Raw genomic sequence first — 17,393 nt, 5'->3', positions numbered from 1 at the left:
AGATCCCTGTCACATGTGAGGTAGATGAATATCCTTGGAAGATGGGAGTCGTGCTGTTCATTGATGCTTTAAGGTATTGTATTCAAATGGGAATAGATCTGTATTAAGCCATGCTTCATAAAATTCATTTCCACTCTAGTACCTGGAAAAACCTGAAAAGTAATAGCCCAGAGTGTTAATACAGGAGTGATTGGGCATTCAGCTGAGCATGGCTTGCTGTGTCTTTTCACTCAGGGTTGTTAGACTGCACTCTCTTGATAAAAGGCCTTGACTTTTGAAGGACAGGAGAACCAGTTTGTTTCGTACTGATTGGTCTTGCCAAAACCAGCATGCACTGTGCAGTACCGATAAAGCAGATGTGACAAAGACAGAGTTGAGCTCAACTCTCAGTAGTTAATGTGTTTCCTTGTAATATCCCAAAAATGTGATGCTTTGCCTTTCCTCCTGCAGCACCCCTTGTGGATTCCAGCTCAGGTCACAGCAGTTCAGCAATGCTGATGTTGTTGTCAGTGGTGTTTGTGGGCTTGGCTGTTTTTTTAATCTACAAATTCAAGAGGTAAGTTGAAAAACTTTGAGATGGGAAGAGAGTCTGGGAGGTTTAAAGGAAACCTAGGCAGGGCTGTGCCTGAATTACAGATGTAGAGTGACCTATGCTGGCCTCAGGCTTAGATAGATGCAGTTCCCTCTTTCTCAGAGAAAACCACCTACTGCTGTTTCACCACAACGTTGGTGCTCCAAAACTTCACCAAGAGCTCAGAAATCATCTTCTTCTTCAGCAGATATATTTAAACTACAGACCTTCGTGGGAATCTTTGTGCTCCCTATTACTGAGATACACAAAGCAAGTTAAGTCAAAAACCACATGATGGATGACTTCACACAGTCTATACCCACCTGCCCAGCTGCCTTGGTGCAGCAGCATCTCATTTGTATCTTGCAAAGTGAATAGGTTAATCTTGCACAGGAACAGGTGTGTTTATGTTAAAGGTGGGAGACTCAAAGCCAGAAAAAAATGTATAAAGCATCAAATTGCCTTTGGGAATATGTGCTGAGATTTACCTTGACAGATGTTAATATAAACCTTTTGCTTCCAGACAGCAGGCAGGACCAGGTCTAGCCCATGGCACTTGGCTGCTGCAAGCTGTGAAACAAAATATGTGATAAGAATGGCGTGTTCGCTGAAGGTCTGCTTTATGAGGATATATTTTGGGCAGATGGAGCTCCTTAGGAGGAACTTTGCATTCACTACAGTACTTAGAGTATAAAATGGTCTGTGTGCTAGATCCTGACCAGTGGCAAAATATTGTGTTAGAAGCATAAGCTGAGTTTGACTTAAATAAATAAAACTTTCTGGACATAATAGTTCTTCTAAATTAAAAACTAGAGCTTTTCCTGTCCAGTTTCCAGCTAAATGTTGCTTCCTCCAGCTTTTTTGCCCCCCAGGATAAGATTAGTATTCTCTAAGTATGTTAGCGGGATAGAAACAATATTAAAATTAAATTACATCATAAAACAGGCATCTATCCTAATCTCCAGGTTTAAAGTTTCCCTCCTTGCAAACATCTTGCATTAACCATTGTCCTATTCAGTGAGTGGCACTCCTTGTAGTGCTCGATCCTGTGCACCCTGCTACCTGTTATCCAGCTCCCACTGACTTCAGTGGCCCAGGACAATTTCCAGGGAAGGCATTTGTGTGACTCTGCTCAGATGCAGATTTCAAGGCCTTCAGCATGACCTCCTTTTGCAGCCTGAAATCCCCTCTCTGCTTCTGTAAGGTGGAATGCAGCTTTCCAGAGAAATGGGATTTGTTTAGGGGATCGATTTAATAGTGTGCTGGGGAGGCAGCTGATGGTTGCTCTCCCATCCAGATGTAGGTTGAGGAAGGCAAAGAAGCCTTCCTGGGTGGTGGGATAAGATGTAGGTACAACCCTGTGTAAGACATGCTTTCCCTTGTGTCTTGGTGAGATGGTTTCCTAGGTTTGGCCTGAAGTCCTTGGCCCTGTGGTCAGCAGTTACCAGGAAGAAGGGTCTTTATATTCCAGCTTCCAGAGAACAGTGAGGAGCTTGTTATTGCACTTCGCTTTGGCACTCTCTGGGTCATGTTCTGCTACTACAGCACATAAAACTGACTCTTGTATCACTTAAGCACCCTGGGCTTTGAGTATAGCAGCCATCAACCTTCTATTGTGCTCTAGGGTTGTGGAGACCCTGCCTTGTTGAAATCTGTCTGAAAGTTGATTGTGTCACAAATTATGAGTGAAGAGGAAGGTGGTTAAATCATCAGTTTTGCTTAATCCAAAAGCTTATTAACTGGCTGTGGCTTCTTATCTCTCTGTCCCAAAGGGGAAAAACTCAGGTCAAATTGACAAAGTTTAGGATAAGTCATATACTCAGAGTGCTCTCAACTTGATTTTTCAGAACAGAAAGCAACTTTTCACTCTGTCTAAAACCCCTAGCTCAGTGGAGCAGAAGTGAGAGCATGCAATGATTCTTAATGGAAAAAGGGGAGCAAACCCAAAAGCTTTCCTGAAACTCTCAGTGATGCGGAGGTCCATTAGCCACGTGTACTTGTTTGATTAATGGTGGTCCCAGCCTGAATACAGAACTTCTGCTTACAGGGAAAGGTTATGGGAGAGCACAGGCTGACATGATTTTTTAATTCTACAAATTCATGGGTTTGGTGCTTTGCTGGTTTGCACACAAACTCCTTATCATGTGTCCATCAATTTATAGACTCAGCAGGCATGTTAAACACTGCTGCCAGAGAGATGCTTATTGAGGAGGTCCCAGGGGAACAGGAAGGAAGAGGGGAAAAGTATGGAAATAATCTGTAAAAAAGTTGTTTTCTGGAAGACTGAGCATCTATCAGTCAATACTGTGAGTGTATGAGTGCTGAGCAGTGGTGGGGCTGTGGGGCAGTCCCTGTGTGTGTCCTGGGACAGCAGTGCCTGTGTGTGCTCGAAGTGATGCGGTTGTGGCCGCCTGTGTCTGTGCTGGATTAGGTATTTGGGAATACATTCACATATGTACAGCCATCTCAATTTCTTTTTTTCCCCTTAACTCTCTGAAGTACCTTGGCTCTCTGCCTCACAATTCTAAAGAGCTTTTCTCACCTCTCCAAATTCAGACAATTTCTGCTCTGCCGTTGCATGGTTTGGAAGTAGAACCAAGTCTTCCTCTCTCTCCAGTCATGTTCTCATGTCTCTGTACATCTCCAGACAAATTCTGGGCCCTTAGATCCTATGGGAATGCATTAGTTCTCACTCTTTTCCTGTGTAGTTCCTATATCTTCTGGTGGAATATTAGAAGGTAGGAGAAAGGAAGAAGATTATGAGATTTGTCAGCTGCTGCTAAATATCCCAAATATATCCTGGCTTGATGCTGGTTAAGAACAGAATCCCAAATCAAGCCAAAGCACAAGTTGGTTGAGGCCAGAACTTCACTGGAGTAAAATCAGCATAGATCTATTGAATTCATGAGAGCTGAGGCAATTTCCACTGCTTTCAGCCTCTGTCATATCCAACAGCAGATAGATCAGCATAAAGATATGGCAGTTTATATTACTTCTTTTGAACACATCTTCTCTCTCGCTCCTGTGTGCTTTAAGGAACTCAAAATAATCTCCAAATTTTCCTTATTGGAGCAGTGTGAACTGCATGGCACAAAGACTTTCTAAGTGCATTAGGAAAAGCAGTCAACTTCCAACAGGCAATGCAGATAATCCTGGCAACCCCCATGATGCTTAACACATTCCTTTTCAGGTCTCTCATTTTAAACTTGCATTCCTCCAGGGATTACTACCTGTCTGTCTAGGCCTGTATAATCTGTCTACCTAACTGACTCTCAAGGATATCATTCTAGCAGGCCAAGATAATTTTGCTTGGGAGAAGGAGGTAGAAATAATTCCTTCACTTCCTTGGTTTCCTGAGCAGCAAGAAAAAATAAGTCGCTGCAGACTTGCATGATCCATAGCATGACAAACTGGTTTTCGCAATGGACTGGTAACAAACAGACGTTGGGTGGGTGTTATGAGGTCCAAATTCTTTCTGACTCTGAGGCAGGGACAATTCTTTATAACTCTTTCAGATGTGGCACAGTCAGTGTGGGCCTGTCTGCAGCAACAAGCCCAGCAATTTGTTTGCTCAGTTGATACTAGTGCCAAATTGATTTTTACTTTTGGTTTCCAATGCAACACTGATCATATAATAAATACTGAGAGAGTTGACAATTGCAGCTGATTGTACTTAGTTGATTGCTGCTCTCTGAGCTGAGTGCATTGTCCACTGTGTGCATGATTTGTCATTTAAAAGGGCAGAACGTTGAAGTTTGCAGCTGAGGGAGCCTTTGTGCACATGATAGGAAGACAAAGCCTGAAATTTGGAGTACCTTCAGGCTGTTATTGGAATTAGTGGATGCTAAAGGCACTTTCAGAGATGAACATCTGTGTGGTACTTTCACCGTTCTGAGAGCTCATACTTTGTATCACTGCCAGTGCTGCATTTCTGGGATTAGTCTCAGCTTAGTTTGTCTCATTAATGGCATGCTGAGGATCTCTGTGCTACAAAACATAACCTCTCATTTTCCTTTCCTGTGCAGGAAAATCCCTTGGATTAACATCTATGCCCAAGTTCAGCATGACAAGGAGCAGGAAATGATTGGCTCTGTCAGCCAAAGTGAAAATGCCCCCAAAATCACCCTGAGTGAGTTCACAGACCCTGAGGAGCTTATGGACAAAGAGCTGGACACACGAGTGATGGGTGAGAGGCAGCCCTCAGCTGAATTTTGTTTCACAGTCTGGGTGAAGATGTTGGTCTTTTGGGTATTAGGAGAGGCAGTGACTGTGACCCCAGGTACAAGGAGAACCCTGAGGCACTGAGATAGGGAGTAAATCTCTCCCAGTGGCAGGGTAACTGAGTTTCTCTTACAGCTTCTCAGCTTTTCCCAAGGTAGGAACCTGGTGCCAGCAGTAGGTATAAAGAAGTTAGTAATAGCTATGGTTCACACCTATTCCTGCTCATGACCCTGCCTCTCCTGTGGAGTGCCAAATTCCCCTGCACCTTCAGAATAATCATCTGAGCCAGGCTTACACTGTTGGTGTGCTATGATTACAAGCAAATATGTCCCTAATAGCTTCATGACTTTACTGCTGGTCAGCTGAGCTGTAGTAATTGGATTTTCTGCATGCTCCCGGCTTATTGGAAATACATAAAAGAATGTGTTACTTTTAAGCACCTTTTCTGTCTTTACACTTACACTACCACATCCTAAAGAGGAGTGAGAAGCAATATAGACCAAAATGTTGAAGCCACTGCACTGATTCTCTTCATTTTCTCCTCCACAGGAAGCATCTCAACAATTGCCAACAGTGAAAGCACAAAGGAAATCCCCAACTGCACTAGTGTTTAATACTGAGAATCCACTTGGTCTACAGCATTTTGACTTTTTATTTGTAATTATTATTGTTATAATTATTATTATTATGAAAAAAAGAAAGAGTTATATGTCATTATTATCATTTGGGAGGGAAGGGGGTGGGCTTTTTGTGTTTACCAGGGCTGCATTCATAAATAGCAGAGGTCCTTCATATTTAGGGAATACACATCAAATCAGAAATAAAAAGCAAAGAATGAGTCAAGTGTGCAATGAGATTTGAATGCCAGCTTCCTGTTAAATACAGAATGGGAATTCAGTATTCAAATCCAACAGATAGGTGTTGTACCTTCGACAACATGTTGTAAGTAAATTGTCTCTTTTCAGAATAAGTCATGAATCAGCTGCTTCATCCTGCCAGAGGGTTCAGACTGGGTTGTTGGACCAGGCTGTGCAACATGCCAACATCCCTCGCTTTCCAGTGACATGCATGTCTCAGCTTTTTTGCAGGATCTTGCCTCTTTTAATTGCTTTTAATTTCAGTCACCCTCTGGCACTGTTGACTGCTGAGAAAGGAAAAAAAAATAAAAAATCAGAGCAAACACACACGTCAGTTTTCCTTGGACTACAGACTGGCTGGAGGGGACAGCACCACAAGCAGTGGAGGAGCAAGCCTGAGTTTATGAATGCAGCCCAAACCCTGTGCATGTGAATAGCGAGGATGCCGAAGGCCTACTGTAGATAATTACAGTGTACATAGCTTTTTATTTCTTGGGAAATAATTTAATGTTTAGTAAAAGAAGATATGTTTAAAAGAAAACCTGAACCACACACACACATGCACGCCCACGTGCACACACACACATAACCCAGCCAAACAAGGACCCTGGTGAGCACTTGAGTCACACTTGGGTTCCAAGCGTGTTCCAGTTGTCTGTCATATTTCAATCTGACACTGCTCTCTATAAAGAGAGTAGTTTATTTCTCTATGTATAACTGCAAGCCTTTTTTTTACATATATATATATATATATGGTGTCATTTCCTGTGATGGAGCAGAAAAAGATACTAGCAGGCCAGACTATGAGCCTGTCATGAATATTTTAATGATGTTTGTCATCTATTCATCTCTGTCACTGTTGTCCACTTCTGAGGATGGTCTTGGTGGCATCTGTTAGTGAAAATGAGGAAAAGAATCCTGAAATTATCACCATCTCTGTCTGGGCAAGTATCAGTGGCCTTGCTGTACCCAGCACAACCTCAGCTCAACAGTGGGGCAGGTTGCAGTAGCTTTATTCCCAAGGGGAAGTCATGCTTTTTGCAGTTAATCTGATGAAGTGAAGTGCTATTTAGGATGTACAAGAGTAGTAAATTTTGGCTGAACATGATGTATGCGATTAGGGACTGCTCTTTGGAGAGGGCAGTGGAGGATCAGACCTGCATTAATGAGCTGTGAAATATTCGTTCTTGTGGGTGCTGCAGAGTGGCAGCTTCCAGTTCAGAGTGGAGATTTCTGCATGGTGGGTTGGTGTTTTCTGATTAGAACAGGAGGTTAATGAAGAAAAGGTATTGAAAAAGCTCTTTAGAAATTTTTTACTACACTGAATTGAGGATATCCCTATGAAGAGGTAGAGTTTTGGGGCAAGAGGTTGACTTAGTGGTTAGTTACTTTTTATCCATTTTTCTTGAGTTACTGATGTCAAAAATGAACCTTATTCTGCATAGTATTGACTTGTAGGACCCAGCAGGAGGGGAAGGAAGACTGGGGCATGTCTGGGAAGATGTTCTAGTGTTTGTGTGGTAACAGGAAGCAGAAATGACAGCAGATGACAATATTTGTTATCGTTTCTTAGGATCTGGATACAGGACCTCAATCACCTTTAATATATCTGGGCTGAAATGAGGAGATGGCTGGAATTTAGGTGTCACTTGCTATCTCTCTGCATTGCAAGAGCCCAGTGGGCTACAAACCAGCCTCTGCTGCATGTGTTCACTCTGTTAGTGGGCTGGAATGTCTTTTAAAGGTTAAAATCCTGATGGCTCTGCAGGTGGAGAGAAAAGTGGTTAAAAACAATTTTGCAGAACTCAAGCGGTCTTTCAAGATTAAAATTTTAAACCTAAAAAATAAAGGAAAAACTGCTTCTTGAGAAGTGGTAAAACTAAATGTTCTCAGTTCTCCTTTTCAGTCAGGTTTGTGGATTTTTTTTTTTCCTGTTGATTTAAAAATATTTCTCTTCTGTTTTCCCCCTTACTTTTCTGCTCTGGTTTCTAATACAAGGTGAAGAGCAATGGCTGTGTTATTTTATTTAAGCTTGGTTTCCATCCATCACAAGTGCATAAACTGTTGCATTACTCTCTCTGTTCTGCTGAAACACCCCAGTAGTTAACAGAAATGGCCCAGTCTGGTGATGAGACTGTTAGCACAAGGCCATTGCTTCCCATTTAGGAATAGGTGGGAGGGATGTACATAAACAATGGTCCCATGGGCTATGAGCTGAATTGTGGGCTGATCCCAGTCTTTGCTGATCATTAAGATTTAAGGTACTGCTGTGGTGAGCTGCTGCAGAAGACTGAATGTAAAATACTCAGTATTTTCTGTATTAACTTTTTCCTTTGTAAACCACGAGGCAAAGTGAAAATTTTCTTTTTTTTTTTTTTTTTTTGGAATTTTATAGGTTTTTCATGGACTGGATCTCATGTTATAACAAGAAAGGTAGAGAATTACAGTTTTCACAATTTTTTCTTAATTCCTTTTCACTTTTTTTTTTTCACATTTTATTCCTTTACATTTTTAAAAATTGCTGTTAAATGTCTCAAATGGGAGAAAGTATTAAGGAAAAATTGGGACTAAGCTCTTGAAAAAAAAGGAAAAAAATTCACTTCTCAAAAAGAAATTTAATCTCAGTGGAGGCTGAGAAATTTCAGAATGACACTTTTGGAGAAACACCTGTCTAGAATGTCATTTTCCATACAAAATGATCCTAAAGTATCCTACAAAGCAAACATGAAAAGTCCATGGAGCCAAAACTGCATGTCCTGTAAAACCTGACAGATTCTCACGTTTGCTCAAACTCCTTCTTCCATAAGACTTGGTGGGTGTCACTGCCTCTCAGTGTCGGTTGTCACGTGCTGTCAGCACCAGGGTGTGTGCTCCAGGCACATCCCCAAGGTGTGCATGGGACCACATTTACCAGGTCATTCCTGCTTCTTCAGGGCATAGTCATGGCTGTTGGGGGCTGAAAAAAGCTTGGGATTTTCAGCAGACTGAAATCTGCTCCTTGGGAATACAAGAAGGGTACTTACTGCATTCCGTTCTCTCCATGGGATCTCTGTAGGGTTGGGATTGGGAAGCCAGCCCTGTTCACCTTTTTAGAACATCCTGAGCTGCAGTGTCATCACAGGCTGGAGTGCAGGCCACTTTTATTTGTCTTGCTGGGAAATAACAACTCAGACTTGTCATTAGGGTTTTTTTCCCCTGCAAGTTTTATCCCTGAGGAAAATGTAATGGAAATCCTTGAAGCTGTCGATTATTATTTACCTGAGTAATGAGGGAAATAGGCACTGGCATAAATGGAACATAAATAGCTCCCACACTGTAATTATGTAAAAAGAGGAAATGAAAGAGAGAGAGACAGAGAGCAAGAGACTGGGTCAGTGCCCTCTATCACTGCCAGCCTTTCCCCCGTGATGGATTAGCTGTAATTTAGGAATAATGCCTGAGATCTGGAGACTAGGTTCAGCTTCTGGCTCTGTGTGTCTGACAGTCTGACATAAACCATGAACAGATCCTTTGTTGAGTTTAACTGGTACTCAAGAACCCTAATACTAAACCTGGAAGGATATGAGGTGAGACCAGAGTGATGGGACTACAGAGTGTTTCAGACACATTTGCCATCAATGAGAGCATGCGTAGGAATAGTGCATTTTCTTCTGGACTAAACTTTGGTTTCACGGATGTACAAAGATGTCCTGATGTCCTGTTCTCCTCCCTTTCCGTTCAATCAGCTCCCGCACAACATTCCAGGTCTAATGAACCGAACCAGAACCCTCACATTCTTTCTGGTGATGTTGGACAGTGCATTAAAGTCAAACCACCACCGTGGTTTCAAAGGATTAAATGAGACAGACAATTGCAATACCTGTATTGAACACAGTAATACAACTGCATGAGTCATATATATACATATATATATACTGTTCTTGGTTTTATTGTTCCATTTGAATATTTCTACTGTAAAAAAAGGCAGTGGTTTTGAAATTGTTGAAAATAAATGTATTTTTGTACATCAGAGTTACCCCTGGCTGCTTTTTCAATCCTTGTTCTTTTTAGATTTCCTTTTGGCAAGGTCTTCTCTCTCTTCTGAATTTCCCTTGCCATATCTAGCCCTCCAACTCTGTTGTTCAGGGCCATGCATGCACATGGAGTGTCAACAGAAAAATGTTCTAAGGCAAGATTTTTAAGATAAAAGAGATAGCAACTACCTTTCCTTCCTTCTTAGTGCTCCTCTCCAAAAATAATTATCTTACTTTCCATTCTACAGGCTGATTCTCTTTGGAGCCTCAGAGGTGAATAGGAGGGGAGAACATTCTGCTTGTACAAGTACAACACCATAAATCCCATGCTCTCACCTATCTGATTTTAGCTTGTAAGAGACTGTAAGGTGCCTATGTGGGGAAAAAAAAAAAAAGAAAAAAAAAAAAAAAAGAAGAAAAAAAGGTTTCTTCACTCCTTGGCACAAGAGACTGTTGAAAACCAGAAAAGAGAGCATGGAAATATGTCTCCGGATATGTATCAGCCATCTCCAACTGTGCACACGTGTGCATGCATACCTTACCCTCCCTCCTTTTCTTTAGGTCTGAGATCCATGAACTGCAGTTGTTTCTGTTTTTCCTTTATGTCAGAAAGCTGAAAAAGTCAGGCAGTGAAGCACTAGGCTGGCCATCCCCAAGTGTATGAGATGTTTTCAGCATTGCAGAAGACCTCTCAGCTTTTGAAATATTTGTGTCTGCCCCTCTTTACAACAATGATAGTGTAACACTTGTGTTCATGGGATCCTGAACCACAAGTTATGGACAGACAAGCACAAAGGATGAAAATACCATGGCTTAACAAACTACCATTGAGACCCAGCGTTCAACTGTTCAGAAACCCAGCTAAGTGCAGCTGTGAAGTCAAGTGCCGGCACTTAAACTTCACAACCTAAAACATGAGCAGTAGCTCAATCTTTGCCTGAATCCAGCTGTTTTCTCTGTGATGGATGGACTTCTTGCTCCCTTTATTAAGGGCAGTGTAAGCATTGTTTAATACATTATGAAATTGTCGTGGTTGTGCCAAATACCCCTCAATCAGGGAACATGGTGTTGCTCTGCAAAATGCATCATAACTGCTCCTGGAGTCAGCTCATCACTGTCTTGTTTCAATCCTGACACCACAGACTTCAACAGGCTGAGGCTGTGCCTAGCTGACTTTGCCCTCTGCCTGGGACTTTCTTTTCCCTTGGCCCTCTCCCCAGTGAAGTACTCTGATTATTAAGGACTATCAAAGCACCATTGCCTTACTGACATATTATTGTAATACATCACTTGAGTGCTGGTCTGCTGTTGTATATCATGGTGCTACATCAGGGAAATGGCAGGTGACAGGAACCCAGGACCCAAAGACAGATCACTTTTTTAAGCTTTATGGGCTCCTTTTTTTTTTTTCCCTGAAGGCAGCAAATAAAGGCAAGAAAAGCAGTATTGGACTGCTGCCGTGAAGCTTTCAAAACCTTTCAATATATTTATTTATACATTTTTCCCTTGACCCTGAAACATTAATTAAACAAATTTGCTGATGAGACCATAGAGATGAGTTTATTTTGGGTCATGGAGGAAAGAACAGTTGCTCACTAGAAACTGTTTCGTGTGTGTCTATGTGTGAGCAGAAAAGAAAGATTTGTTCTTGCAGAACAAAAGATATTTTTTTTGTGAATTAAAAAAAATATTATTAGTAGGACAATTGACTGTATGTTAAATGTAGTTGTGCCAGTAGAGGTAGGACATAAGGCAGTTGTGCTGTTGGTGTTGGGATTTTGCCCTTGATAAATATAAAAAGATTTGTTTTACCATTGTTTTATGCTGGTTCTACCTGTTCAGGCCTCCTGATACCAGTGAATTTAGTCAGATGTGAGTCTGAGCTCTCACATTAAGAGGAGTTACATGCATACTTCAAGGATGGAATAAATCCTTTTTAATGCCTTATTGTGACTGTCAAGGAGTTTTCGACCATAATTTAGGGGAGACTAATACTACTAGTAATAAAAAAATCACATACAGAGACATAGTTGGAAGGAAGAAGAAGTACATTTATTAAATTAAACAGAAATGTTATGATGATGTGTGTTTTTAAAATCTTGTGTTGGCTACATGACCCTGGAAGGCAAAAAGGAGAGAAAAACTGGAAGCTAGATGTGAAGCAGAGTGAGGAGGAAGAGAGGTGGACCAGGCTGGCTGGGATCCAGTGGCAGACCAGAAGGCACAGTGAGAGGCACATGGTTGGTTAATGGTCAAATGATTTTAACACAGGAAGTTTCTGAAGTCTCAGGCTGGATCAACTGAATCAATAGGAGATGTAGCACATTCAGGCCATATAAGATGGAGTCGTCTGTGCTTCCACATCCCAGTGCTCAGCATTGGAATTCAAGTTTCAAGTAAGTGATTCCCTACTGAAGTCCCAGTGTTGAGCTTTGAGGGTCCTGACAGAGCAGTGTTGGGTGAATGAAGGCTCAGGCAGGACTTGTTGGCCAATTTCAAAGCTCAGCCCAGGGTTGTATGTGATTTTATTCAATGGGTTGGGTGGCTGCTGTGAAAAAGAAGCAGCTCCTGATGCGGTTTGTAAGAAAAATGAACCTGAATAGGTCAGTGGGGAAAGGGAAGGAAGATGGGATGACAAAACACTGTGCAATATTTGTCAGTTCATGGGACACAATCCTCTTTCATGGATAATAATTTGTCTGTATGCTGGGTGAAGCAATGTGTTAAAATCCTTGTGTGGGAGGGGTAACAAGGATAAGTCTTCCAGGGAGCTGTGTGAGTGGGCCATCAAAAACTGACTGAGGCAGTTGTCTGGGCTGGGACAAGAGGTGCAGCTACCTGTCCTTGTCTTTGTGAAATGAGCATTCCCTGGAGAGACCCTTAGAGAAACCAGGGAGAGTAGAGGAATTTTAATGAGTACAAGGGGTGATGAAAATAAATGTGAGATAATCTGACAACCAAGACAAGTCAAAGTCAACCTGGGCTGCATCTGCTACTGCTGCACCTGGAAATATTTGGGTACACTTACAGTGTCCCAACATTTATACACTCCTCATTTCAGAGTGGTTCTGGGTCTCATGAGAGTCCAAAAGGATGGAGAAAGACTGACACCCAAAACATGCCACACAGAAAGGTTTCTTCTCCCTCAGGAGCCCTTCACAGCATGCGTCTGCTGAAGGGTCTGAAGCTCATTGCAGGCAAGTTTGAAAGTCTAAATCCATTTGTGGCTCTGGACTTTACTGCCTAATAATATCACCTACACTTGGAATAATCTGAGATACTGTTAAGAATACCTGTGAGACTATGGTTTTAATTTTTTTTAACCTTGAAATGTTCCTGTCAGTTCCAGTCTACAGGCTGTTAGAGATCTGAACTGAGTTATAAGATGCTGAGGGACTTTCCTCTTCATTATTTTTGTGTAAAACTTGCCTTCCTTTTGTAGGTTATGCAGAAAAGTCTCAGCATAAGCTTCAACCTCGCTTTCACCCACTGCACTTTGGGAATATGAATAATTTACAATATGGATAATATTTACTGTGAGAACAATTTGTCCATTTCTAAAAGGAAAAGTCAGAGAAAGGGCAAGCACATGCAGTCCTGTGGTTTTGGTACAGGAGAGCCTGGAGATGCTCTGGTATCAGTGGGCTCTTTTCCTCTGGATCTGTCGTTAACTCCTGCAGACCTTGGGGCACACCCTCACTCTGCACAAACACTCACAAGCTTCCCACAGCCCCTGTAATTTACCAGCAGAGGAGGGGAATTTAAGAACTTCTGCAAATTACTTATCAATTCAAAATACTTTCATCAGCCTTGAAACATAAATTGATCCTGAGTAGTAGGAGGGAATTGATCTAACTTATTTATTTATCTGCTCCGTCAATGAATTTTTGACAAAGTTATTTTGAGAACAAGATGTGAAGACAATGCAAAGTCTTAGCAAATTAGGGCAGGCCATACCAGGCTGAGAACCAAATTTCTGCACATCAGTCTGGTGGAAGTTTCTGGGTTTAGGAACTCCTAAGTCAGTCCAGGGCTGCCCCACGGGGATGGAGAGCAAGAGGGAACTGAAGAAAAGGTTTATTTCCTTACTCAAAATGATATTTGGACTTAAACCACTAAACCTGAGGTCATGCACTAGTTTCTGTTTTGGGCTAAGGTGGGTGTCTGCATGCTGTTAAGCTCCATCATGTCTGAATCTTAATTTCTGTTTGTAGTTGCTGCACACCAACAATCTGCAAACTGGACTGGACCTTCCCTACAGACCATCTGGCTTACATTAGGAACTCTGGCTGTAAGAGAGCCTAAAAGGGACACCTGGACTGGATGGTGTGATAGAGTGTAAGTGGGTGTAAAAGGCTTCAAAGGGATGCTGAGGGTTCACTCTGAGCTCAGAAGGGTGCTAGGGATTTGGTTTGTTGATTTTCTTTGATGGTAAAACCCTGCCTCTAGTTTTTAAATCATAATTAATAGCTCATCAGGAACATTGGCTTCAGAAGTTATTACTCTGTTTCAACAGATGTTCAGCCAGTCAGATTATTTAATTAGCTTCATGCTCTTTAACCTCATAAATCTGTGAAAGCTGTGACAAGGAAAAGGAAAATGAATTCATGAAAATAAATCAATACCCTAGACCTTAATATAGCCTGAAAAATTTTGATCCAAGCACCACTGAAAAGTTTGGGGAACAAACAGAATGCTTGTCTTTGAGCTGTAAATCACATGTGAGCACAGTTTTAGAGGAAAAATGCCCTGGATTCTCAGCACAGCATTCTTGGGAAGTGGGAAAGCTTGGAAAAACCTTTGTGTGTTGGGAACTAGTTTGGCATTGGAGAGACCTGCATGTGGTCCCTACCTTTAACACCAACTTAAAATGTGACTTTCAGAAACTCTGTTTGTTTTCTCCTGTCCTCCTTAAACAGTGGAAATGTTGTCTCAAGCACAGTCCAACCCTAAAGATATTTCCTGAAATTTCTCTGGAGAAGATGGTCATTTAAGACATAATTTGGAAGAAAACCTTCTCTGCTTCCCATTCACCAGGTTGCCTCAGGAGATTGGCTCCCTGATTTCCTTACCTCTGTTACTTCCTTAGCTTGGGTAATGGCAGCATCACTCCTTCTGGTATGCTAAAACCCTTTTATGTTTGTTTGAAGTGGTTGGATTGATAGATAGCCTAGGAACCTGCCAACATATCTGCAGAGCCCCAAAGGCCACCCCAGCCAATGAAGATGGAATGCTAAGTGACAATTTGGTTGCTTCACTCACCATGGTTCATCTGTAGTATGTGGGGCTATTGCAGACAATAAAGTTAGTGCTCAGTGTGTGTGAATCTGACTGAAAATAATCCTCCTCTGTTCAGTTTCAAGCCATTCAGTGAGCAAATCGTTCTATAGCGTGGCAAGAACCAGCCATTGCCAAGATCCTGGAGCAGCAAGGAGGCTGGTGCCTCTGCATTCAGTGCACTCATTGTGTGATTACAGGGGACACAAGTCGGTGAATCAAAGCATACAATGACCCACTTCATCCTCAATGTGCTTGGAAGTAAAGGGTTTTATTCCCGTGTGTGGTATTTTAAAATGTGTTTCCCTCATCTTCATTTCAGAAAAATACTTTGTTAACGGACTTTTGCCCCTCCAGAGACCAACTTCAAACAAGACATCATTTATAGAGGAAAAAACTCCATTCAGTAAGGGCTTTTTTATACCTTTGCTGGCTCCAGCAAACCATGCTTTTCCTAAATTTTCCTTCCAGCAATTTCATAAAATGTGTTTCACAATATACCTGACTTCCATAGATCAGAGGGGATGGAAACCTGTGCATGGCAGGAATGGATTTGCTCCAGAAACTTCTGAAGGTCAGTTTTGACTTAGCTCTGAGCTCTGTGGAGTGGGATTGAGGTCAAGCATGGACAATATAGTAATTTCAATGAAGCCTGCAATTAAATGGGGATTTTTTCTGCATGAACCTGGTAACACTTTCTACACGGCATGCACCAGTCATTGCTCTGGACTGTGTTTTCCTGACTGCAGCACTGCAGTGGGTCTGCTCTTCCTGTTGTTATTACCATGGCAGGAACTATCACCAATTGCATTTGTCTATTTTTTATAGTCAGATACTTTCCTATGGCTGTGTTATGGTTTGGTTTTCTGGTTAGCTGCTTTCTTTCACCACCACCTACTTCTCTACCTTTCTTGCTTGCTTATATCCCTGCTCAGAAATTTCCACCTATGCAGCCAGTTTTGTGGGGAGGTGAAATTCACCCTTGTTAATTCAAAGGTATGGAAGAGGAGAAATCTGGGTGTTGAGGATGGCCAGATTTTGCATCTTCACTTCACCACCACAAAATTGAAGTTCAAAACAGTTCAGGCAATGTGATCTCCCTCCTTCTGAGGGTTAAAAACCATCATCTGCTGTGTCAGCCTGCAGGTCAGGGACACTCTTCTGCTGAAAGCATCTTACTCAGGCCAGGCTTTGATGCCACCTGTGAGGAAATGGGCAAGACTCTGAGCTAGTGCTCAGTTTATCTTGTTTCCCTCTTCCCATCCTGTAGGAAAGCAAACAAATTATGTTTACTTTTGTTGTCTTTGTTGTCTCTCTGTAGAAATCATGCTACCTTTATATATGTTGGTCTCATCACTTTTTAGCCATGACAGAACTAAGAAAGAAATTGCAAGGGAAGAAAATGCTTGTAACAGTTACATTTTTTTGTTTGATGAAAAATACCTCCCAGGTAAAGGGAGACATTTTTCTCTGATAAATCCCACATTTTGTGCAGAGCATGAACAGGTGGGGCTGAGGTTTTCATGGTAACCCATCTTTAGTACTGTTATTACTGCCAGTACCCAAACAATCTTCTGTTTTCTAGCAGTTAAAAAGAAACCATAAAAATATCTTTCAGTACAATCAGGAGGGCTTCTTTTAGAAGCTCTTCTTTTAGAACTCCAATGCCTTTAAAACATAGAGGTTTTTTCTTCCCCTTTCATTTCTTTAATTTTTATTTTTTTTTAATGAAGAATACAACAGGGATTAAAATGAAAAAGGATCTGGAATCATTTTGACTGAAAGGAAAGAAATATTTGTACATTATTCATTGTACTCTCAGTTATTCATCAAAAGTTTCATTCTTCTACTAAAGTCTTTTCCTTATCTTAAAGCCACTGACATGAATATATATCACCAAGTTAAAAAGATTGAATTACACTTCTCCTGCTGCTGCTGAGATTCATGGAAGCTCAAAGCCCAGCCTAGTCCCTAGGTGTACCGAGCCACTGCATTTTATGATTTTTGGAGCACAACGCTAACAGGGTTTGTCTCTTCATTGTGATACGGAGATGATTGAAAATGTGCTGCTGTATTGCTTGATAAAAGACCGTTGCCAAAAAGGAGAGCAGCTTTGTCATTTGAGAACATTACCCATGGGGTTTAAGAGACCTACTTGACAGCAAAAGCTCCAGCAGATTTTTTTTTTTTTAAAGCAATATGTTCTCCATTGCCACTGTCAACAGCTTGAACAGGAGATAAGAAGGAGCTGAGATGTGATCCATAAAATCTTCCCCAAGTATTCTGTTGCCCCATAAGTACCAGGGGAACAAGTGACATTTTCTTGCTCTGGTTCTTAGTGCTTGTTCAGAAAGAGAATGACTCTTGGTTTGTGCTGCTCGTGGTTTGTACTCCAGCTCACACTGCCTGATGTCTGTTCTGTGGGTGCCCAGCTTCGAAATGAGCAGGGTGGAG

At 41.6% G+C, this 17,393-nt stretch overlaps 1 protein-coding gene across 1 annotated transcript in view; it reads left to right on the top strand.

Annotated features, from left to right (window-relative positions):
- SORCS3 (sortilin related VPS10 domain containing receptor 3) overlaps positions 1-9,660 on the top strand; it is a 275,011-nt gene extending 265,351 nt beyond the window's left edge. Inside the window, exons 25-27 of the mRNA XM_066190964.1 lie at positions 451-556; positions 4,597-4,757; positions 5,342-9,660. Coding sequence (XP_066047061.1) covers positions 451-556; positions 4,597-4,757; positions 5,342-5,406 — 332 coding nt within the window. The 3' untranslated portion in view covers positions 5,407-9,660. The remainder of the gene's footprint in view (positions 1-450; positions 557-4,596; positions 4,758-5,341) is intronic.
- The last annotated feature ends 7,733 nt before the right edge of the window (positions 9,661-17,393 follow it).

The sequence above is a fragment of the Chamaea fasciata genome, unplaced genomic scaffold (genome assembly GCF_029207755.1).
Source record: "Chamaea fasciata isolate MVZ Bird 193981 ecotype frontalis unplaced genomic scaffold, bChaFas1.0.hap1 SCAF_9, whole genome shotgun sequence".
Taxonomy (NCBI): Eukaryota; Metazoa; Chordata; class Aves; order Passeriformes; family Sylviidae; genus Chamaea; species Chamaea fasciata.
The sequence above is the reverse complement of the archived record's forward strand: the minus strand, read 5'-3'. Positions and strand labels throughout refer to the sequence as shown.